The sequence below is a fragment of the Lithobates pipiens genome, unplaced genomic scaffold (assembly GCF_037356315.1).
Source record: "Lithobates pipiens isolate NorthernLeopardFrog02 unplaced genomic scaffold, aLitPip1_a1.2 Scaffold_16, whole genome shotgun sequence".
Lineage (NCBI taxonomy): Eukaryota > Metazoa > Chordata > Amphibia > Anura > Ranidae > Lithobates > Lithobates pipiens.
Window position 1 is genome coordinate 573,317,774 of NW_027507748.1, and position 19,099 is coordinate 573,336,872.

Consider the following 19,099-nt stretch of genomic DNA (forward strand, 5'->3'; position numbering starts at 1 on the left):
TATTATGAAAAAAAAAAAAAAGAAAAAAAGGTAATTACCGTCATAGCAATGTTGACAATAGCATTTTCCTTATCAAACCACACTTGTACCATTCGAATGCCGCCATCCTGCACCCCCATAGTACGTGGAAACACAAAGAACATCACCAGGCCACATGTTAGGAGGCAGAAAAATATCGACAGGAAAACATACTGTTTTCTGTTGAGAAAGCATACATAAAACACACGTTAAAGTAACATTAAAGGTTCCTATTTTTTTCTTTTAAAATGAACATTATACTTGCCTACCCTGAGCAATGGTTTTGTAGAGAGCAGCCCGGATCCTCCTTTTCTCGGGTCCCCTGCTAGCATTTTTGGCTCCTCCTATTCAGCAAGTGCCCTTAGGCTTGCTCCTGTGGCGCCTTGTCCGAGTCCATTAACAGACAGGGTGGCTCGGCTGCAGAATTTGATTCACAGCAGCTATCAATCTGTGCAGTGAGGAGGGACAGAGCCTGGAGAGCCACTGCGCTCATGCACATCGCTGGATGGGGATTGGGCTCAGGTAAGTATATAGAGGGCGAGGGGGAACAAGTGCAGTACATGTTTAAGTAAAAAAAAAAAAAAAAAAAGTGTTACTAAACCTACAACAGTAAAATCAGTATGTATATGCAATAAAGCATGTTTGTTATACACACTGTAGAACCTAAGGGGTTAAACCTGCACGCTGTGTAAAAAGGCTGAGTCAGGGGTCATGTAGCCTCATAGAGGAGAATGAAAACTCCCCCTACAAGCTTTAACCAGTGCTCAGCCAGACACTGATAGAAGTCACAAGACTGCTTTATACTGCTAATGAGAAAAGCTACTTGTCAGTTTATATTTACTAGGGTCCTGGGTTTAGTAGCACTTTAATGCATAAAATGCAATAAGGAGGAGCACCAGGCGGCTTAAGAAAAGATTAAGTCAACAGCTACAAATACTGTAGCTGCTGACTTTTAATATTAGGGCACTTACCTGTCCAGGCATTCAGTGGTGTCTTCACTCATGCCAATTCTTCAATCCACTATCAGGTGCTGGGGCTGCCATCTTGATTAAGGGGGAACCGGCAGCGAAGCTTTACAGACGGTTTACAGACGAGTACTGCGCTTTGTGAATGGGCCACAGTCTTCTGGAACCTGCGAAGTGTCCCAGAAGGCTGCGGGGGAAGGAGGGGGCAAACTGAGTAGGAAGTGGGAGCTTGTCAAAACCAGGGACCCGCTCCCCCCCCCCCCCCCCCCGCGCAAAAGGTGTCAAATGTGGCAGAGGAAGGAGAGAGGAGGCAGACAAGCAGGGCTTCCACCTTTGGTGGAGCTTCACTTTAAGGTTAAAAAAATAAAAACTTAAGGCTTTAAAACAACTTTAAGCTGTTGGTACAAATGTTTAGAGATTGGAATTGCATTCAAGCTGCACTCATACAATAGCATGGCTATAAATGAAACAGGGTGAAAACAGAAAAAATATATATAACTGTGCATATTGTATTTACACCTATTAATGCTTGTGAACAATCAACATATTATGGTTTCTTTTTACCCACTGACTCTTAATATAAGACAGAGATAAATCACATAACCTGTCCATGACACATACCCTGCCATCAAACATCTGTGATTGTCATTAAGGTATAGAGCAAAGTGTTACAATCTTTGGCACCTGGTATTCATGTTTCACTGATATGAATATGGTTAGATAACTGCCTTTACTGAATAAGCTGATTATCTGCAAATGACTACAGGTAATCATTAAAATGTCATAAATCTCAGTTGGTGACATGGATACTGCACAGTAGGCGGTATGTAGTGCAGTGAAGACCTCACTTACTGGGGAGTAAGGAGGTGCTTGGTGGGGTCCCTCATATCAGCAGGATCTCTGTCATAGCTTCTTCAATGCAAGTTAATGTAGCCAATGTTGTAACCAACCCCAGCAGTGTTGTGAAAGAGTGACAGTCAGGTTTGGCAAAAGAATCTGTACATTACAGCTCTAAAAATAATGCCCAAGGCCTCTACTTTGACTAACCTGCCTGACTGTTCTGTCTACACTGTTGAACCGGGTATAAATTACTGAGGTTCCTAAACATTGTCTGCGAGTAAAATAAAAATCAAGGATAATTAATCCAATTGAGGTAGAAAAAACAAACTGAAAATAAGGTAGTTATATAGCAAATGTCCTATCTAACGCACACCATTATGCGGCTAAACATCCAGCCTTAACCACTTGGGTACCGCGCTATTGCCGAATGACGGCATTAGCGCGGACCTAGATTTCCAGGACTACGTCTATTGACGTCGTCCTGGTTACGAGCGGCCTGCGCGCCCCCTGAGGGGCGCGCGCGGCGCGCTCTGTGATCGGCGAGTCCGTGAGACTCGCCTGATCACCGATCCGTGTAAGGGGTCGATCCCGACCCCTTATCACGTGATCAGCTGTCAGCCAATGACAGCTGATCATGTGATAGAACGGAGCCGGTAATCGGCTATTATTCCTCCTCGCGCTGACAGCGCGAGGAGAAAAAAAAAAAGCCGATCACCGGCGGCCGTGATCGGGACATCAGTCCCGATCACGGCCAGCAATGAAAGGCAGCACATGCCACCTGCCAGTGCCCACCTGCCTCCCGCAGTGCCATCCTGAAAAATAAAGTAAAAGTAAGTGCCCCCCGTCTGTGCCCATAATGCCCACAGTGCCACCCCACAGTGCCACCCACAGTGCCACCCCACAGTGCCACCCACAGTGCCACCCAATCTGCCTCAAAGGTGCTGCACCCCAGTGCCGCCCATCAGTGCCCAGCAGTGCCGCCCATCAGTGCCCAGCAGTGCCGCCCATCAGTGCCCAGCAGTGCCACCTATCAGAGCCACCTATCAGTGCCACCTATCAGTGCCCATCAGTCCCATCTATCTGTGGTACCTATCAGTGCCCATCCGTGCCACCCATCCGTGCCACCCATCCGTGCCATCTTATCTGTGCCCATCAGTGCCGCCTTATCTGTGCCCATCGGTGCCGCCTTATCTGTGCCCATCGGTGCCGCCTTAACTATGCCTATCAGTGCCCACAAGTGCAGCCTATCAGTGCCCACCAATGCAGCCCATCAGTGCCCACCAATGCAGCCCATCAGTGCCCACCAATGCAGCCCATCAGTGCCGCCTTATCAGCGCACTTCAATGAAGGAGAAAAATGACCCGTTTGCAAAATTTTATAACAAACTATTAAAACATGATTTTTTTTTTTTTTTGCATCTTTTTTTGTTTGTTTAGCAAAAAATAAAACTCCGAGCTGTAACTAAATACCACCAAAAGAAAGCTCTATTTGTGGGGAAAAAATGATAGAAATTTCATTTGGGTACAGTGTTGTATGCCCGCGCAATTGTCATTCAAAGTGCATCAGCGCTGAAAGCTGAAAATTGGTCTGGGACTGAGGGGGGTTTAAGTGCCCAGTAAGCAAGTGGTTAAAGGCATACATGGGAAAAAATACTTCCTCCCCAAAAGGGAATATAGAAGAAGAGAGGCTATAGGACAGTGATGGTGAACCTTGGCACCCCAGATGTTTTGGAACTACATTTCCCATAATGCTCAACTACACTGCAGAGTGCATGAGCATCATGGGAAATGTAGTTCCAAAACATCTGGGGTGCCAAGGTTCGCCAACACTGCTATGTGATGATTAACGAGTGTGGACTGCTGAGTCAAAAATGAAGGTCATTTTATTAAATCACAAAAGAATCATCTAAAATCATGGTGCTGGAGATATTTGGGTTTGGTCCCACTTTTGTTGGTTGGGTAAAAACACTTTAGAATGCTCCAAGTGCCAAGATCAAAATCAATAATGCATACTCTGAGTCGATTCAGCTTGAGAGAGGGACGAGACAGGGATTCCCCCTATTGCCCTTGCGAAGGAGCCATTAGCAATTCCGATTAGATCAGCGAAGGGTATACAGGGGTTCAAGAGGAAGTCGGGGGGAGGACAAGATTGCATTATATGCAGATGATGTCCTGTTTGTTCTTGGCAACATCAAGTCACCTTTAACTTCGGCAATGAATATAGTTGAGGAATTCGGATGGTTTTTGGGGCCTGGTAATAAACTGGGAAAAATCAGCACTTTTGCTGGTAGACCCATTTAGAAATTCTATGCCACTTGGACTCCCTCAATTAAAAGTGGTGGAGAGGATGAAGTATCTAGGGATATAGTTAATAAGGTACCCAAATCAATACATTAGTAACAACTTAGTCCCACTCTTGCTTAAATTTAAGCGCAAAAGCGACATCTGGAGTCGTATCCCCTGCCAGTGGCGGGACGAAGTAATTTGATCAAAATTATCTGGATCCTGCAATTATTGTATTTGCTGCATAACTCCCCAGTTTGGATAGGAAAGGAATGGTATAAGCAAATGCAACCCCTTTTTAGGGAATTAATCTGGAAGAAGGATCAGGCCAGGATTAGTTTGCAAACACTGCAGTTTCCAACTAATGAGGGGGGAATGGCTGTTCCACACCCTCTTAGCCATTTTTAGCTGCTTAATTGCAGCATTTGGGGGATGTATTATACTGGGAGTGGAGAATGCAAGTGATAGAATGATGCTACAGAGAGCCCCACATAACACTGTAATAGAAGCATTGGAAGCAGATTCTTTTCCCCTTGGGAGTCCTACATTAGAGTTGGTCATAAATGTATGGCAGTTAGTTAAGACAGTAATGGGGTAACAGAATATGCCCCCCTTTGGAATAATAAACATCTGCAAGAACTAGTCCCCATGGGAAAAATCAATGAATGGGAAGAGCAGGGTATAGGACGACTGGCCCAACTGTATGAGGGGAGTACGCTGAAAACATTTTCAGAATTAAGACGTGAGTATGGTATACCAAACCATTCATTTTATACAGCAGATACCTTCAAAATAGACATGCTTTGCAGGCTCGGTTTAAAACACAAGCAGTTAATTAAGCCAGGAATATCTAAAGGACTTATTTCAGAATTATATGCAGTAAAATGGGGGAAGGTCCGCTAAAAATAAGGGAAGATGGGAAGAGGACTTGGGGGTAATAACAATGGAACAGTGGATAAGGATATTAGAATTGTGTTTCTTGGTGTCAGTCTCTCCTTCGCATTTGTTCTGGAAAGATACACTCCCAAGAGGTTGTTTCTGTTTGGTCGTAAAACTGGCCTTTTCGTCAAATTGCAGAAAGAGAGATCATGCCGATAATGGCGCCGAAAATGGGGTGAGTGTCCCGCCCCTGGTGCAGCAATTTACGGGGGTGCAGTTCACCCGGCGCCACAGAGGTGGGGGCGCTGAAGTTCCAGAGTGCTCCCCTCCATTCTCCTCTCCTTGTCCGTGTCGAGAGGCGGCTCTCCCCGCTGGTCATCGCCGCCGCTGTTTCCCAAGTCCGTCCCCCCTCCCGTCAGAGGAGGAGAGCGAAGTAGCCAGAGATTGGAGTGGCTTTCTGTGTGGAGAGAGACTAGCCATGCAGTGACATCGCCGAGGGGGCAGTCCGTGCCTGCAGTGACATGTGTTCTCCTCCTCTCTGTCTTAACTCCTGCCTGCTGCGATCTGTTCTGCCATTTGTTTTTATGTACTGTAATGGAAGGGGGGGGGGTGTCTGTACTAATGGAGGGGGATTGGTTTGTCCTGGGGGGTCTGTACTAACTCCATTAATCTCCTGTACCATGTCCTCAGTCTCTGACCCTCTGCTGTATAAAAATATTTTTTTTAAAACAGTCATTTTCATTATTGGTCGGTTTCAGTTTTTGGCCTAGTGTATTTTTCATTTTCGGTATCGGTTTCGGCACCAAAAAAACCCATTCGGTGCACCCCTAGTCAAGAGACAGGGGATCTTATACAAATGGTGTGGAGATGCCCAAAACGGTTTAGGTATTGGGCAGAGATATGCAATATCATAAATAGAATCTTTGGGACCACATTGGATTTAGTAGATAGAATATGTGTGCTGGGATATATGGAGGAAGCTGGAGAGTCTGCAAGCACCATAGCGGTAATATTAAGGTGCCTATTTCAAGCGAGAAAATGAATCGTGCAAACCTGGCAATGAGACCCCTGACATGTGAAGAATGGGTCCAGGCGGTAAACACAACAGTGTGGAAGGAAAAAGGGAAAAAGTGGTGAGATGAGGCGAGGGAATTTTATTAAAATTTATAAAGATGTGGAAGCCCTGGCTGGATAATATGGGCTGACCCCCCCACCCCGAGGGACTGGAAGAGGAGTAGGGCTGCAACTAACGATTATTTTCATAATCGATTAGTTGGCCGATTGTTTCAATTAATCTGTTAATAACCTTAAATAAAAAAAAATTAAAAAAAAAAGTGGGTCAAATTGATGTTCATTTTCAACCACAGTGGCGGGACAATTTGGAAATAATAGAAAGCTTCTTAGTCAAAGGAATTTTCAGACAGTGTATGGGGTTTTCGTTCAGAAATGACATTCATTTTAAAAACAGAATGTTAAAAACAAGTAAAAATTTCAAACAAAATTTTTTCATTCAATGAATGTACAAAGATTTTTCGTCTGAATATTCTCATCTGAAAATTGATCTGTGTGGCCAGCATAAGGCTCGGTACACATCTATGCAGTTTGCCTTTGATCTATTTCTGCAGTGCTTTTTGCTGTACGTTTTGATTTTTGCGCACAAAATTTTACTGCAATTTGCATTTTTTTGGGCAGATTAAAAAACACAAATTGCTGCAAAAACGCGTTACATGCTTTTCTGCAGCTTCTCCATTGAAGTATATTGAACCAATAAAGCACCATTTTGCATTAAAAGTCCCTGACCCTTTCAGATGTGAACGTGTCCCATAGGAAACCATGTAAATGAACTGTAGTGCATTTCTGCAAAAAGCACCAGAAAACACATAGATGTGAACCAGATCTAAGACTAAGTTTAGTAACATAATGGGGTTAAAAAAAAAAAACTAAAATTAGGCCTTTATAGTACAAAAAAAAAAAAAAAAGCAGATAATCGTTACTGTAAAGGGTTAATATTTTTTACTGTAGAACAGTGAAAGTAATATTTATAGCGATTATTTGCTCTTTTTGTACTATAAAGGGCTCATTTTTTTTTTTTTTTAAACCCCATTATGTTACTGGCCGATTAATCGATTATGAAAATAGCATTCAATTAATTTCATAATCGATTAGTTGTTTCAGCCCTAAAGAGGAGGATAGAGTAGAACTATGTGGTTGGATTCGATAGTCTGCAACAATACATATATAGGATTTTTATTTTAAACACCAGCTTAGTGGTGGTTGGCCATTGGGAGGAGAGAGAAGGAAAGGGAGTTAAATGGAAAAAAAAAAAAAATGAAAAAAAAAAAACCCACTAAATATATTTCTCAATATAGTTAGATATGGTGCGATTATAAGAGTGCCAACGTATTTTCATAAGGAACTTTGGGACTGGGGAGGGGGTGATGGTTGGGGCCAAACTGAGGTGGTTTATAAGCTGAGATAAAGTTGATACATTGTACTAATATACCAGTGTAAGGGATGGCCCCCATCCCATGACACAGTTAGATCCCAGATGGGGTGTCTGTGTGGGGACAATATCCTTACCGCTTTGGCCAATAATATATTCACCGTTTAAGTTTAAATGTGACTTATGTTATGTTAATGTAACCACTTTATTATTATTCTTCACTTTATGATCTAATGCATATTGAGTTATATCACCTTTTTATCCTATTCTTTTGTATATGTGAAAACCTCAATAAAAATCACTGAAATTAAAAATAAATAAATAACGGTGCTGCATGCAGCCACTCAGTGGGAAATACTTAAAATCTAACAGGCAAAGCCAATTGGCTTTTTCCTGTTAGATTTTAAGTATTTCCCACTGGGTGGCTGCATGCAGCATCATGATTTTAGATGGTTCTTTTGTGATTTCATAAAATTACCTTCATTTTTGGCTCCACAATCCACACTTGTTAATCATCCTATAGCCTCTGTTCTTCTATCCCCCCTTTGGGGAGGAAGTATTTTTTCCCCTTAAGGAATCCAATTGGCCTCAGTAGATTCGATCCGATCTCTCTTTTATATGTATGTTAATATTATCTACTTTGAACCTCTGTTTATAAAAACTATGCAATGAGGCAAGTTCAATGTCTTCTAGGCAGTGCAATTTAGGATTGCAAAGATCTCAGTGTATAATTTTCCAAAGTGGCCAGTACTTTTATCTGGGAAACTAGAAGAAAATATAAGTTTGCAGTAATACTGCCAGGACTTGTACAAAAGTAGGGAAGAAGAAGGGAATAGCAGAAACCTAATAACACTTTTAGGTATGATATTATATGATTCTATTATGCATGTATGTTCAACCCAAAACTTTCAGCTCCGGTCAGAGCCGTTGTACTAACAATCCAACGTTAGTACAGCGATCCACCTGCTAAGCTGTTGTGTTCCGACAGGGGGACTGCCCCCCGCCAAAACACTGCGGTTAGTGCTCTCAGTCGTTGGCTGAGAGCGCTGATCAGGAACCAGTCAGCTGCTGGTTTTCCCGCATGCTCCTTTGGCTGGCTTCTGTCGGACAGGCTGCCATACACATGTGCCGAATGTCGGGTGGTTTTTATTGAACCAGCCAACGCCACTCGGCAATCGACCTGTGTGTACAGGGCTTTAGTGATTTCAAGCATATAGAGAGAATTTTTTTTTTTCTTTTTAGGACGTTTTTGAAATTTTAATATTTCCACAGCAAGAGTACACTTACGTTCTTTGGGGCTGTAGTCTCTGGTCACTGTATGGTATTAATGCAACCAACTCGTTCACTTGCTCTGTAGCAAAGCAAACACACAATACATTTTAAACATTATTCTTGTTATTGTACAGGATTTATATAGCAACAGTTTGCACAATACTTTACAAAATGAAGGTAGACAGTACAGTTACAATACAAGGGGAATCAGAGTGTTCCCGGTGTAGATCCAACATCAATCACGATGAAGCCAGAGAAGGAAGAGGGAGAGGGAGAGGGAGGAGAAGAAGAAAGAAGAAAGAAAGAAGAAAGAAAGGAGAAAGAAAGGAGAAAGAAAGGAGAAAGAAAGGAGAAAGAAAGGAGAAAGAAAGGAGAAAGAAAGGAGAAAGAAAGGAGAAAGAAAGGAGAAAGAAAGGAGAAAGAAAGGAGAAAGAAAGGAGAAGAAGGAGAAGAAGAAGGAGAAGAAGGAGAAGAAGGAGAAGAAGGAGATCCACCCCAGACATGGGTGCCAACAAATGACAGATATGTTTTTACATAAACAAAGGGGAGAGGCTACCCAATGATATCACCATTGAGATTGATGTTAGATCTACATCGGGTGGACAAAATATATATATTATATATTTTTTCTTAATAAAGGACTTGTCAAACACTGTTGTGTTTTTACTCACTTTTACTATTTTGCCACTATATGTCACCCGCTGTGTACAACGGACACAGAGGATGACTGATCATTGTACCAGCCACTGCCAGTACTATGTGATTGTTGTGACCAATCACAGCAGATCACATGCCAATTGTACACAATGGATGGCTTTCATTCATGCCATCCACTGTGTACTATTGTGTTGATCTTTGTGTGGTCACAGTGATCACATGGTACAGACAGGGCCAATCGGAGTCCTTCTGTACCATGCGATTAGCTTTGGCAAATCGCAGCTAACCATAATAGTAAAAACACTGAATGAATCGATTTCATTCAGTAAAAAAAAGGTTGCTTATAACAGTAAAGTTAACTGGTATAAGCAATCAATGTGGAAAAAAAAAAATTGTTTGATAAGATGCTTTCACAGGCTGGTAACGTTACTTTAAATTGGGACAGAGAAGTGAAAAAATACTCGTCCCTTCAATTTCTTAGACCATAGAGATGATCGGAGATGTTCTGGTCCTCGGCCACCTCTATGGTAAGCCGGCGCAACCGTCGGTTGTAGTCCCAGGCTCCCCCATGTGAAACGGGAGAACCCAGAAAGGCACTGGAAGGTGGTAGAAGTGAGGGAACACTCCTGCGGTATGTAGAAGCAATCCATCAGCTTTTTAGCTGCTAGGATTGCTTTCACATTTTACAGAATTGCTTGCAGAAAAAAAAAAAAACTATAGCAGTGTCATTACTGCAGCCACGGCCCCGGTAAAACTACTTCAACCAAAGGAAGTATGGATACGTACTTTTGAAGGAAGTGGTTAAAGCAGAACTTAACTATAGTCGAGTACCACCAATGCTATTTAATTCATTTTTAATACACAAAGAAAAATTTACCCGCCCATGCATGCCTCCATGTTTTACTTTGTTGGGGATAACTTTGAAAGACACCCCCTAGCATTTCTAGCAGCAGCCATCTTGGGCACGGAAAAAGGATTCATGTAGCATATGCTCTCTGCAGGAGGATGTGCCAAGGTGAGAAAGCCCCTCTTCCTGACAAAAGAAAATAAATGCCTATGTGCGACATCATTTTGGCCTAGGCCAAACACCAGGATGCAGCTGAAGTAAACAAGTACATATAATATACCTGCCTATCATCAATTTACTAGTGCTAAAAGCGTAAGGATTACATTTTTTTTAATGTTAACAGAGTTTTTTTTTAAGTTTATTTCTGCTTTAAAAAAAAAAAATGCATTATTTTTTTTCAAAGGAGTCTCTCAGGATAGCTGTCTGCCTGTACATCACACCTAACATATATAATGCATGAAGGTGAAAAACCTTGAGTCTCTAGAACCACTATAAGTAAACTCAAACCAAATTACAAAAAATCTTAAATAAAGTTTAACATGTCTTTGTAATTTTAAAGGTTGCCTATTTTTCTACATCTTCAAATTTAATTAAAAGAATCCTTTGTGATTGTTCCAAGAAGGTCCTTGTTTAGGCATTTCCTGTTACGAGGTGACAACTGTGTACTCGTGCATTGTTCCTAAACCCCCACCACCCCTGTTAGAAAGCAGTCATCCAAACATATACTGTATAGCCACTGTCCCTGTTGCCACTAGTAGGAAGCCGGTCCAAAGCAATTGTGCAGCCGACTCTAGGGTTTCTACATGTTGTCAGGAAATGGCTAAAAAAGGTTGAAGTAAACCAGTGGCATTGAGATACAAAAAAAAAAAAAGTTAAAAACAGTATGGGGAAAAGTATGGCGATGGCAGCACCCAAGAGCCGATGGAAAAAAATCGGCTGGGGTGCCGACATTGCAGGATCCCTGGACAAGCAAGTGGCTGGACCTTGATGTTGTTGTTCTCCTCTCTGTGTCTCTTTGAATCTAGTCTTAATTTGTTACTAGGAGCCTGGTTTCATTTACTTCGGGTTAAGCCAACTACAAATTTATAGTCCAGTTAAACTAACCTTACAGGACACTGGAAAGGCAACTGGTAATTGGAGGAGCCTACGCCTTAGGAGCTTAAATGGTTCATTTAGCAAGGGTTTCCCCATTACCAGACTTCTTGATGGTAAACCTAGATTGAAAGTAGGAACTGCAATTAACTTCACCTGTTGGAATGCATCCAGTTCCCTGGCAGGAAGGACAGGTAATGCTGTCCCGACCAGTAAACTCAACATAAGGAAATTGTGCAATATCTTCATCTAGGTCTCTTCCAACCAACAAATCATCCTCTTCCACATTTGTGTTGCTAGCCTGCTTCATGGTTGTCACACGACTGGTATAAGCAGATGCTACGGACCCCATTGTCTTTGTTCAGCATCTGTTTTGAAAATAAATACACATGAAATTAAAGTTTCAAAAGGACTGGCAGAGGTGGGTCAAAAATGTAAACACTGTTTTTGAAACTTACTAAATAGTGATATGGTGTAAAAGTAAAATAAGGCATTTATGGCGAGTACAAAAATCCTTTCTTGGTGTCCATTGACAGGAATTTTTTAACCTTCAGGCTATTCTTCCAACAGGAGGATTGGACACTGGCAAAAAAAAAAAAAAAAAAAAAAAACCTGTAGGCCAGCCCAGAATAACTACTCCTACTAGCACTATGCTTCAGTTTTGTAGCAAAGCAGTACTGAGACCATAATTATAAACACTGAGGGGTGGGACTGCCTATTAAGGGACACAGGAAATCTTTTAAATTTAGGGTGATGAAAAGCAGTCAAACTAAGGGGTGGGCATCAGAGCAATCAAACGCTAACAGGCACAAGAAAGCAACAGAGAATTGGGGACTGAATGCAGCTTGAGCCACCTGAAGGACCTTACATATGTAGCTTTTGAAGATGTGAACAAAAGACCACATGGCAGCCTTACAACTCTGAGAAACAGTAGCCTGATGCTGAAAAGACTAAGTAGCACTCGTAGATCTAGTTATCTATTGATAGAGAAGGGTGGAACCCAATCATCGAGACCATAAGCTTGGATTATTGGTCTGTTTAAAGCTGGGTACAAACTTTAAGTTTTTTTTTCCCATGCAATCCAAAGGGTCGCACAAAAACAAACCGACAGCTCCGGTCAGAGCCACTGTAGTAACCATGCAAAGTTAGTCCAGCTATCTCCCCCGCTGAGCTGTTGTGTTCTGACAGGGCAGCGGCTCCCCCACCAGAACACTCTGATCAGCGATCTCTGCCATTGACAGAGAGCTCTGATTGTTAGTAGGCCAGCTGCTGGTTTTCCAGTATGCACATCCAACAGAAGAAGGCCAAATGGCTGACTTCTGTCAGACAGACCGACATACACACAGGCAGAATGTTGGCTGTTTTTTTAATCAGCAAATGTCTCCCGACATTTTGCCCACATGTATGGGGCTTTAGCTACCAGGAAATGGTGGAATGAGAAACCGGATTCAGGCTCTGTCTGAAATTACAAAGAAGAATCAGTCGTCCTGAAAGAAGCAGTGGCTAAGAGATAGAACTCTCACAGCCCAAATCACATCCATATAATAAAGTGAAATTACCTTTCAGTGAACTAGAGCTAGACAAAATGATGGAAGAACAAAGTCCTGGTTGAGGTGGAAGGCAGAAACTACCATAAAGAGAATTATGGGCTTATGAAAAAAAAATAAGCCTACATACTCACCTGTTGCAGAATCACCTAGCAGCATTGCTAGTATCAGATTCCTGTACCTGAAGACAAGAAAAACCTATCCAGTTTGTTGCTGAACCTTAATGCCAGCAGGTCAACATCCAATGTCCCCTACCTGTGACAGAGGTTCTGGAACACCTTCAGGTGTAGGAGACCACTTCCCCAAGTCAGAGCAATTCCGGCTGAAGAAGTCTGCCTGCCATTTTTCCATGCCTGGAATGTAAAAGGCAGACAAGGTTGGAACATGAAGCTACAGAAAAATTTCTGGTTCCTTCCCGATGAACAACAATGTACACCATGGCAAATGGCACTGTGCGACTGAATCAGGATTGGATGACCAACCAACAGGATGGTACAGCACTGCAGACACAGTCAGATCACTCAAAGCTTCAGAATGTTGATCAGGAGATGAGGCTCCTCTGATGACCAACAGTTCAAACAAATGGCCACTGCCCCATATATAACTAGCTTTCGCAGCAAGGAGCATATGGAAGGGCAACGCATGTAAAACAAAACCAAAGAAAATTCCCAGCTCAACTCACCAGCCAGCTTGCTACCAACTGAACAGTTTGCTTTAAAAAGAGGGGTTTAGTTAGCACACATTTGGAAATTAATGTGAAGCCAGTTATAGGTGGGGGCAGTGGCTGTTTGTACTGTTGGAATACTGGTGAGGGGACGTACTGGACACCTTTGCTGCCATTGTGCTATATACTGGGTGTCCACTGTGCCCCTGTGCTTTTTAAGAAAGGGTGGGCTCCCTCCAGGCTCACCTGCTCTCTACCTATCCATTATAATGCAGGTATTTTTGCTATGAAGGCTCTAAAAAAAATAAAAAAAAACGTATAGAGTTAGGACTGTGGATAATAACGGGGTGTCTTGTTGCAGCCTCTGCAGCTTATGCATATTTGCAAATATGTGTTAACTAACCACCTGTTTTTAAGCAAACGGTTAGGTTATTTCGGCTGGTAGAAGGCTGGGAGTTGAGCTGGGAATTTTCTTTGGTTTTGTTTCTTCTGACAAACAAGTCTGCTGTATTGACACAGCGCCCAGGGCTCATCTCCAGCCTAAAAGGCTGACATCCTAAATGAGGATCTTCCAAATAATGGCAAGAAGGACTCCCAATTCCAGAGCCAGAATCCTGAGTCACCAAGCCTGGGACACTCTAGTCTTCATTGCAAAACTATTTGGTCTGTCAATGGAATGGACTGAATTTTTCCACAATGGCAAAATGCCATGTTGTAAAGGTTACGAAGAGAAATTGAGAAAATGGGACTCCCTCAAAAGGAGGCTGCCGTCAGACTTAAGACTCTCATGCAAAAGTGGCTAATGAGATTTCTGGGGGAGTAAACATTTTGTCAAGGGGTCTCTAAAGAAATAGTTGGAAAAGAGGATACAATGGGAGGGTCTTTGCAGCTTTAAAAAGGTCCCAAGAATGAGAACTATACTAGAGGAAGCCATAGGCCAATGGCCTAACTTCAGGGTGGTGGCTGGTGCACACCATATCAATAAGAGCCAAAATGATCTCTTAATTTTGAAGTTATAGCAGAAGCCCGAGAATTCACTAGGATAAGCTCCTCTGGAAAAAAGATTCAGAAATAGAGCCAATAATGCCAATAAGGCTTGTGGCTTCTGCGGTCAGACTGCAAAAATCTGGGTCATTTGGGACAAAGTCTTACATGACTAAAACGAAAAAAAAAAAAAAAAACACAACAACCTCAGCTGAAAGAGTAGGGGAACTAATCACACCTTCTAGGAGGGGCATTTGCTCCATCAGTGGGTGCACTGTAATCAGCATTGGAACCACTAGTATAGCATGAGCTGGGAGTGATTTTTACAGTGTGGCTGGGACACTGCCACGACTCCCACCTCACGCGACTCTTACGACATTTGCAAAAGACTTTTTGGGACAAGGCACTCAAGAAACCCAAACAGCTCATAGCAGATGAGGGTCAGGTCGCCAGTGGGGACCAACAAGGACAGACCAAAGATCGGAGTGCCATGTGGCTTTCTGTAAGCAAGAGTAGCAGCAGGGACATGCGATCTTGATGTTGTAGGATGGGGAGGAGAGCAAAGAGCTTTTATGCACACTACACTCAGCTAATGATGTCAGCACTCGGTCCCACAGGGCTAATGCTTTTCATGGTGGAAACTTGAAATTTTAAAAATGTGCAAATGAGTTAGCTTCCATATCTCTGTTTGACTGGCCTACTTACAGAGCGAGTCTCCAGGGACAGGGCAAGTGCTGCGGCAATGCCAATGGCTCTTGACCTGGAACCTCTTTTGTCATCTTGTTACCAAAACAGAATCTGGTAGGTGCCTTAAAGTGGATGCAAACCCAATTCATGAAATTTGAGCTGGGCACATATAGTGATAGCGTTTTCTTTTTTTTCTCCAAAGCAAAGTCCTGTGCGTTTTTGCTGTCCCATAGCTCTGTTATCAGCCTGATAAATTCTGACAAGTTCTCTGACACAGGAGATAAAAACAGCCTGAAGATTGTGTTATGGGAGGTTGCTATAGATTAGCAGAACACTGCACGATTCAGAGCAGAGCCCTGCACATTACTTCCTTCCTTTGCCAATGTGGCTTGGGGTGTGCGTGCCTTTCCTCCAATCAGCTGTCTTGGCTGTATGCCAATAACCCACTCCCAATGCGGAACAGGAAGAGAAAAATCTGTAACACCATGTGTACTTTCTAAACAATTTATAAATGTGAAGACAGAAGATATACATGTAAATCTTATGTAGGGATATTTGTTTCATCTATGTGTATCATCTGAAGCTGCTCACTTCACTGGGTATATGTTATTGTTTGCATCTACCTTAAGCGAAACACAGTAACCGAAAGTAAATTTCAGGCTATCCCTGCAGCCTGCAGTCCAGTAGGGTACAGAAGCAGCAACCCAGGCTCAGGACAGAACTGCCAGATAGAGAAGAGTGTTAATTGCAGAAAAATTCCAAAGAAAAAAAAAATGGTGCTAGAAGTATAGGTTAGTTTTTTTTTTTTTTTTTTTTTTAACACAGAAAACATGTCCATCCTCTACTTGGCCACTAGCAAAAATCTAATGCGTGAGGGATTATCCTTAGCTTTTAGCTTTTTTTTCCCAGTGTCCAATACTCCTGTAGGTTGGCAGTAGAACACATAAATGAAAAACTTCCTGTGTCCCCAAAGTGCTCATTTACATTTGCTTGAAAACATGGCATTTGACATGCTTTTTATGGCACTCTCAATGCCAAAGCACTTGTCATTAAATAAAATGGTTACCTTATAATCCTTTTCACACTGTTGCACTTGCTTTGCTTAAAAAATGATACCCTCTGTTGCTTTAATCTTGCTTCAGCACTTCTCCAAAGATACAAGTCTATCAGAACACTCCTTAACCGCATTTGCAGCAGTACAAGAGCTTAAAATAGAACTCCACCCTAAAACTAAAATTCCTGCATCTATAGGACATCCACAATCTAACACTAACCTATCTAGCCCTGTAAAGAAAAAAAAAATGTATCAGTACACATACCTTTTCTGAAGCCGCTCCGCCCTGATCCCACGTGGATCTATCGGTCATGGCTTCTATGTGGGTTCAGAGGAGACACCCGACAATGGAAGCCCCATAGTAACTCTATGGGTGACGTCACTCCCCATGAATTTCACAGCCGCTGTTAACCGTGTCTTCTGCAGAGCTTCTGCCGCTGGAGATTGGGTCAGATGGCCTGCAGAAAAGGTATGTATACTGATTTTTTTTCTTTTCAGGGCTAGATAGTTTAGTGTTATATTGTGGGTGTCTATATATGGATTTTAGTTTTAGGGTGGACTTCCTCCTTAACCACTTGAGGACCGCCGTATTGCCAATGTACGTCAGCACAATGGCACAGGCAGGCACAATCACGTACATCTACGTGATTGCCTTCCAGCGGGTGGGGGGTCCGATCGGACCCCCTCCCGCTGGTTACGGCGGTCCGATTCGGTCCAGGAGCGCTCCGTGATGAGGGGATGGCCGTTGGTTTTCGGCCACCCCCTCTGGATCGCTCCTGGCCAATGAGAAGCTTCCTCCCCTGTGTATTGTTTACACAGGAAGGAGGAAGTGATGTCATTCTCCTCGGGGCGGTCTTTTTGACCGGACTACGAGGAGAAAAGTAAAAGTAAGTGTGCACCAACACTACACTGACATGTAGGTACACACAGGCACACAAACCCCCCCCCCGATCGCCCCCCCGCCCCCCCTCCCCCCCCAGTCACAGTGTCACTGATTGCATTGATCATTTCTTTACTGATCAATGCATTCAGTGTCAGTTGTGACAGTAAAAACTGTCAGGACAGTTAGTGTTAGGTCCAGGGTAGCCCCCTATCACCCCCCAATAAAGATTTAACCCCTTGATTGCCCCTAGAGTTAACCCTTTCACCCCCTTTTGCCAGTGTCACTAAGCGATCATTTTTCTGATCGCTGCATGTGTCGCTAGGTAGCTAGTTATTTTTTTAGGTTCACCGCCAGGTTTTTATATCGCTAGGTACCCCGATATACTACCCAATAATGGTTTTAACCCCTTGATTGCTGCTAGTTAACCCTTTCACCCCCTTTTGCCAGTGTCACTAAGCGATCGTTTTTCTGATCGCTGCATTAGTGTCGCTACAGTCGCTAGGTAGCTAGTTATTTTTTTAGGTTCACCGCCAGGTTTTTATAGCGCTAGGTACCCCGATATACTACCCAATAATGGTTTTAACCCCCTGATTTCTGCTAGTTAACCCTTTCACCCCCTTTCACCAGCGATCACAGTATAAGTGTCACTGGTGACGCTGGTTAGCCAGTTAGTCATTTAGGTTCCCCGTCAGGTTTTTATATAGCGCCAGGGACCCCCATATACTACCTAATAAAAATTTGAACCCCCTGATTGCTCCTAGTTAACCCTTTCACCACTGATCACCGTATAAGTGTTACGGGTGACTCTGGTTAGTTTGTTTTTTATAGCATCAGGGCACCCACCATTTATTACCCAATTTAACCCCCTGATCACCCGGCGGGTGATATCAATTAGGTTTTAGGGTCAGGGTCTGCGTCGCCCCAGGCAGCGCTAGGTTAGTGCCAGTACCGCTAACACCCACACACAAAGCATACACCTCCCGTAGTGGTATAGAATCTGAACAGATCAATATCTGATCTGATCAGATCTATACTAGCGTCCCCAGCAGTTTAGGGTTCCAAAAAAACGCATTGTTAGCGGGATCAGCCCAAATACCTGCTGGCACCTGCGTTTTGCCCCTCTGCCCAGCCCACCCAAGTGCAGTATCGATCGATCACTGTCACTTACAAAACACTAAACACATAACTGCAGCGATCGCAGAGTCAGGCCTGATCCCTGCCATCGCTAACAGGTTTTTTGGTAGCATTTTATATTCAAATCCGGAAGGCAGTGCTTGGTTTTCGGGGTCCCGTACGTGGCTAGGCTCCCAAAAAGTCCCCCACATGTGGTATCCCCGTACTCGGGAGAAGCAGCAGAATTTATTTTGGGGTGTAATTTGACTTCTGCCCATAGCATGTGTGAGCAATATATCATTTAGTGACAACTTGGTGCAAAAAAAAAAGAAGTTTGTAATATTCCCGCAACTTGTGGCAAAATATAAAATATTCCATGGACTCAACATGCCTCTCAGTAAATAGCTTGGGGTGTCTACTTTCCAAAATGGGGTCATTTGGGGGGGTTTTGTGCTATTTTGGCATTTTATGGACTTCGAAACTGTGATAGGTAGTGAGGAGTTAAATCAAAAATTTGCACCCTTAGAAATCCTGAAGGTGGTGATTGGTTTTCGGGGTGCCATGCGCGACTAGACTCCCAAAAAGTCCCACATATGTGGTATCCCCGTACTCAGGAGAAGCAGCAGAATGTATTTTGGGGTGTCATTTCACATATGCCCATAGCATGTGTGAGCAATATATCATTTAGTGACAACTTGGTGCAAAAAAAAAAAAAGTTTGTAATATTCCCGCAACTTGTGGCAAAATATAAAATATTCCATGGACTCAACATGCCTCTCAGTAAATAGCTTGGGGTGTCTACTTTCCAAAATGGGGTCATTTTGGGGGGGTTTTGTGCTATTTTGGCATTTTATGGCCTTCGAAACTGTGAT

The 19,099-nt window shown here is 43.0% G+C and overlaps 1 protein-coding gene across 2 annotated transcripts in view; it reads right to left on the reverse strand.

Moving 5' to 3' along the window:
• TMEM106C (transmembrane protein 106C) overlaps positions 1–19,099 on the reverse strand; it is a 62,927-nt gene that overhangs the window by 26,149 nt on the left and 17,679 nt on the right. Inside the window, exons 2-5 of one of the 2 annotated variants that reach the window (XM_077483749.1) lie at positions 16,497–16,689; positions 11,452–11,663; positions 8,715–8,778; positions 39–198 (exon numbers count right to left, since the gene is read on the reverse strand). In XM_077483749.1, coding sequence (XP_077339875.1) covers positions 39–198; positions 8,715–8,778; positions 11,452–11,647 — 420 coding nt within the window. In that variant the 5' untranslated portion in view covers positions 11,648–11,663; positions 16,497–16,689. The remainder of the gene's footprint in view (positions 1–38; positions 199–8,714; positions 8,779–11,451; positions 11,664–16,496; positions 16,690–19,099) is intronic. The other variant, XM_077483748.1, reaches the window with a different exon arrangement.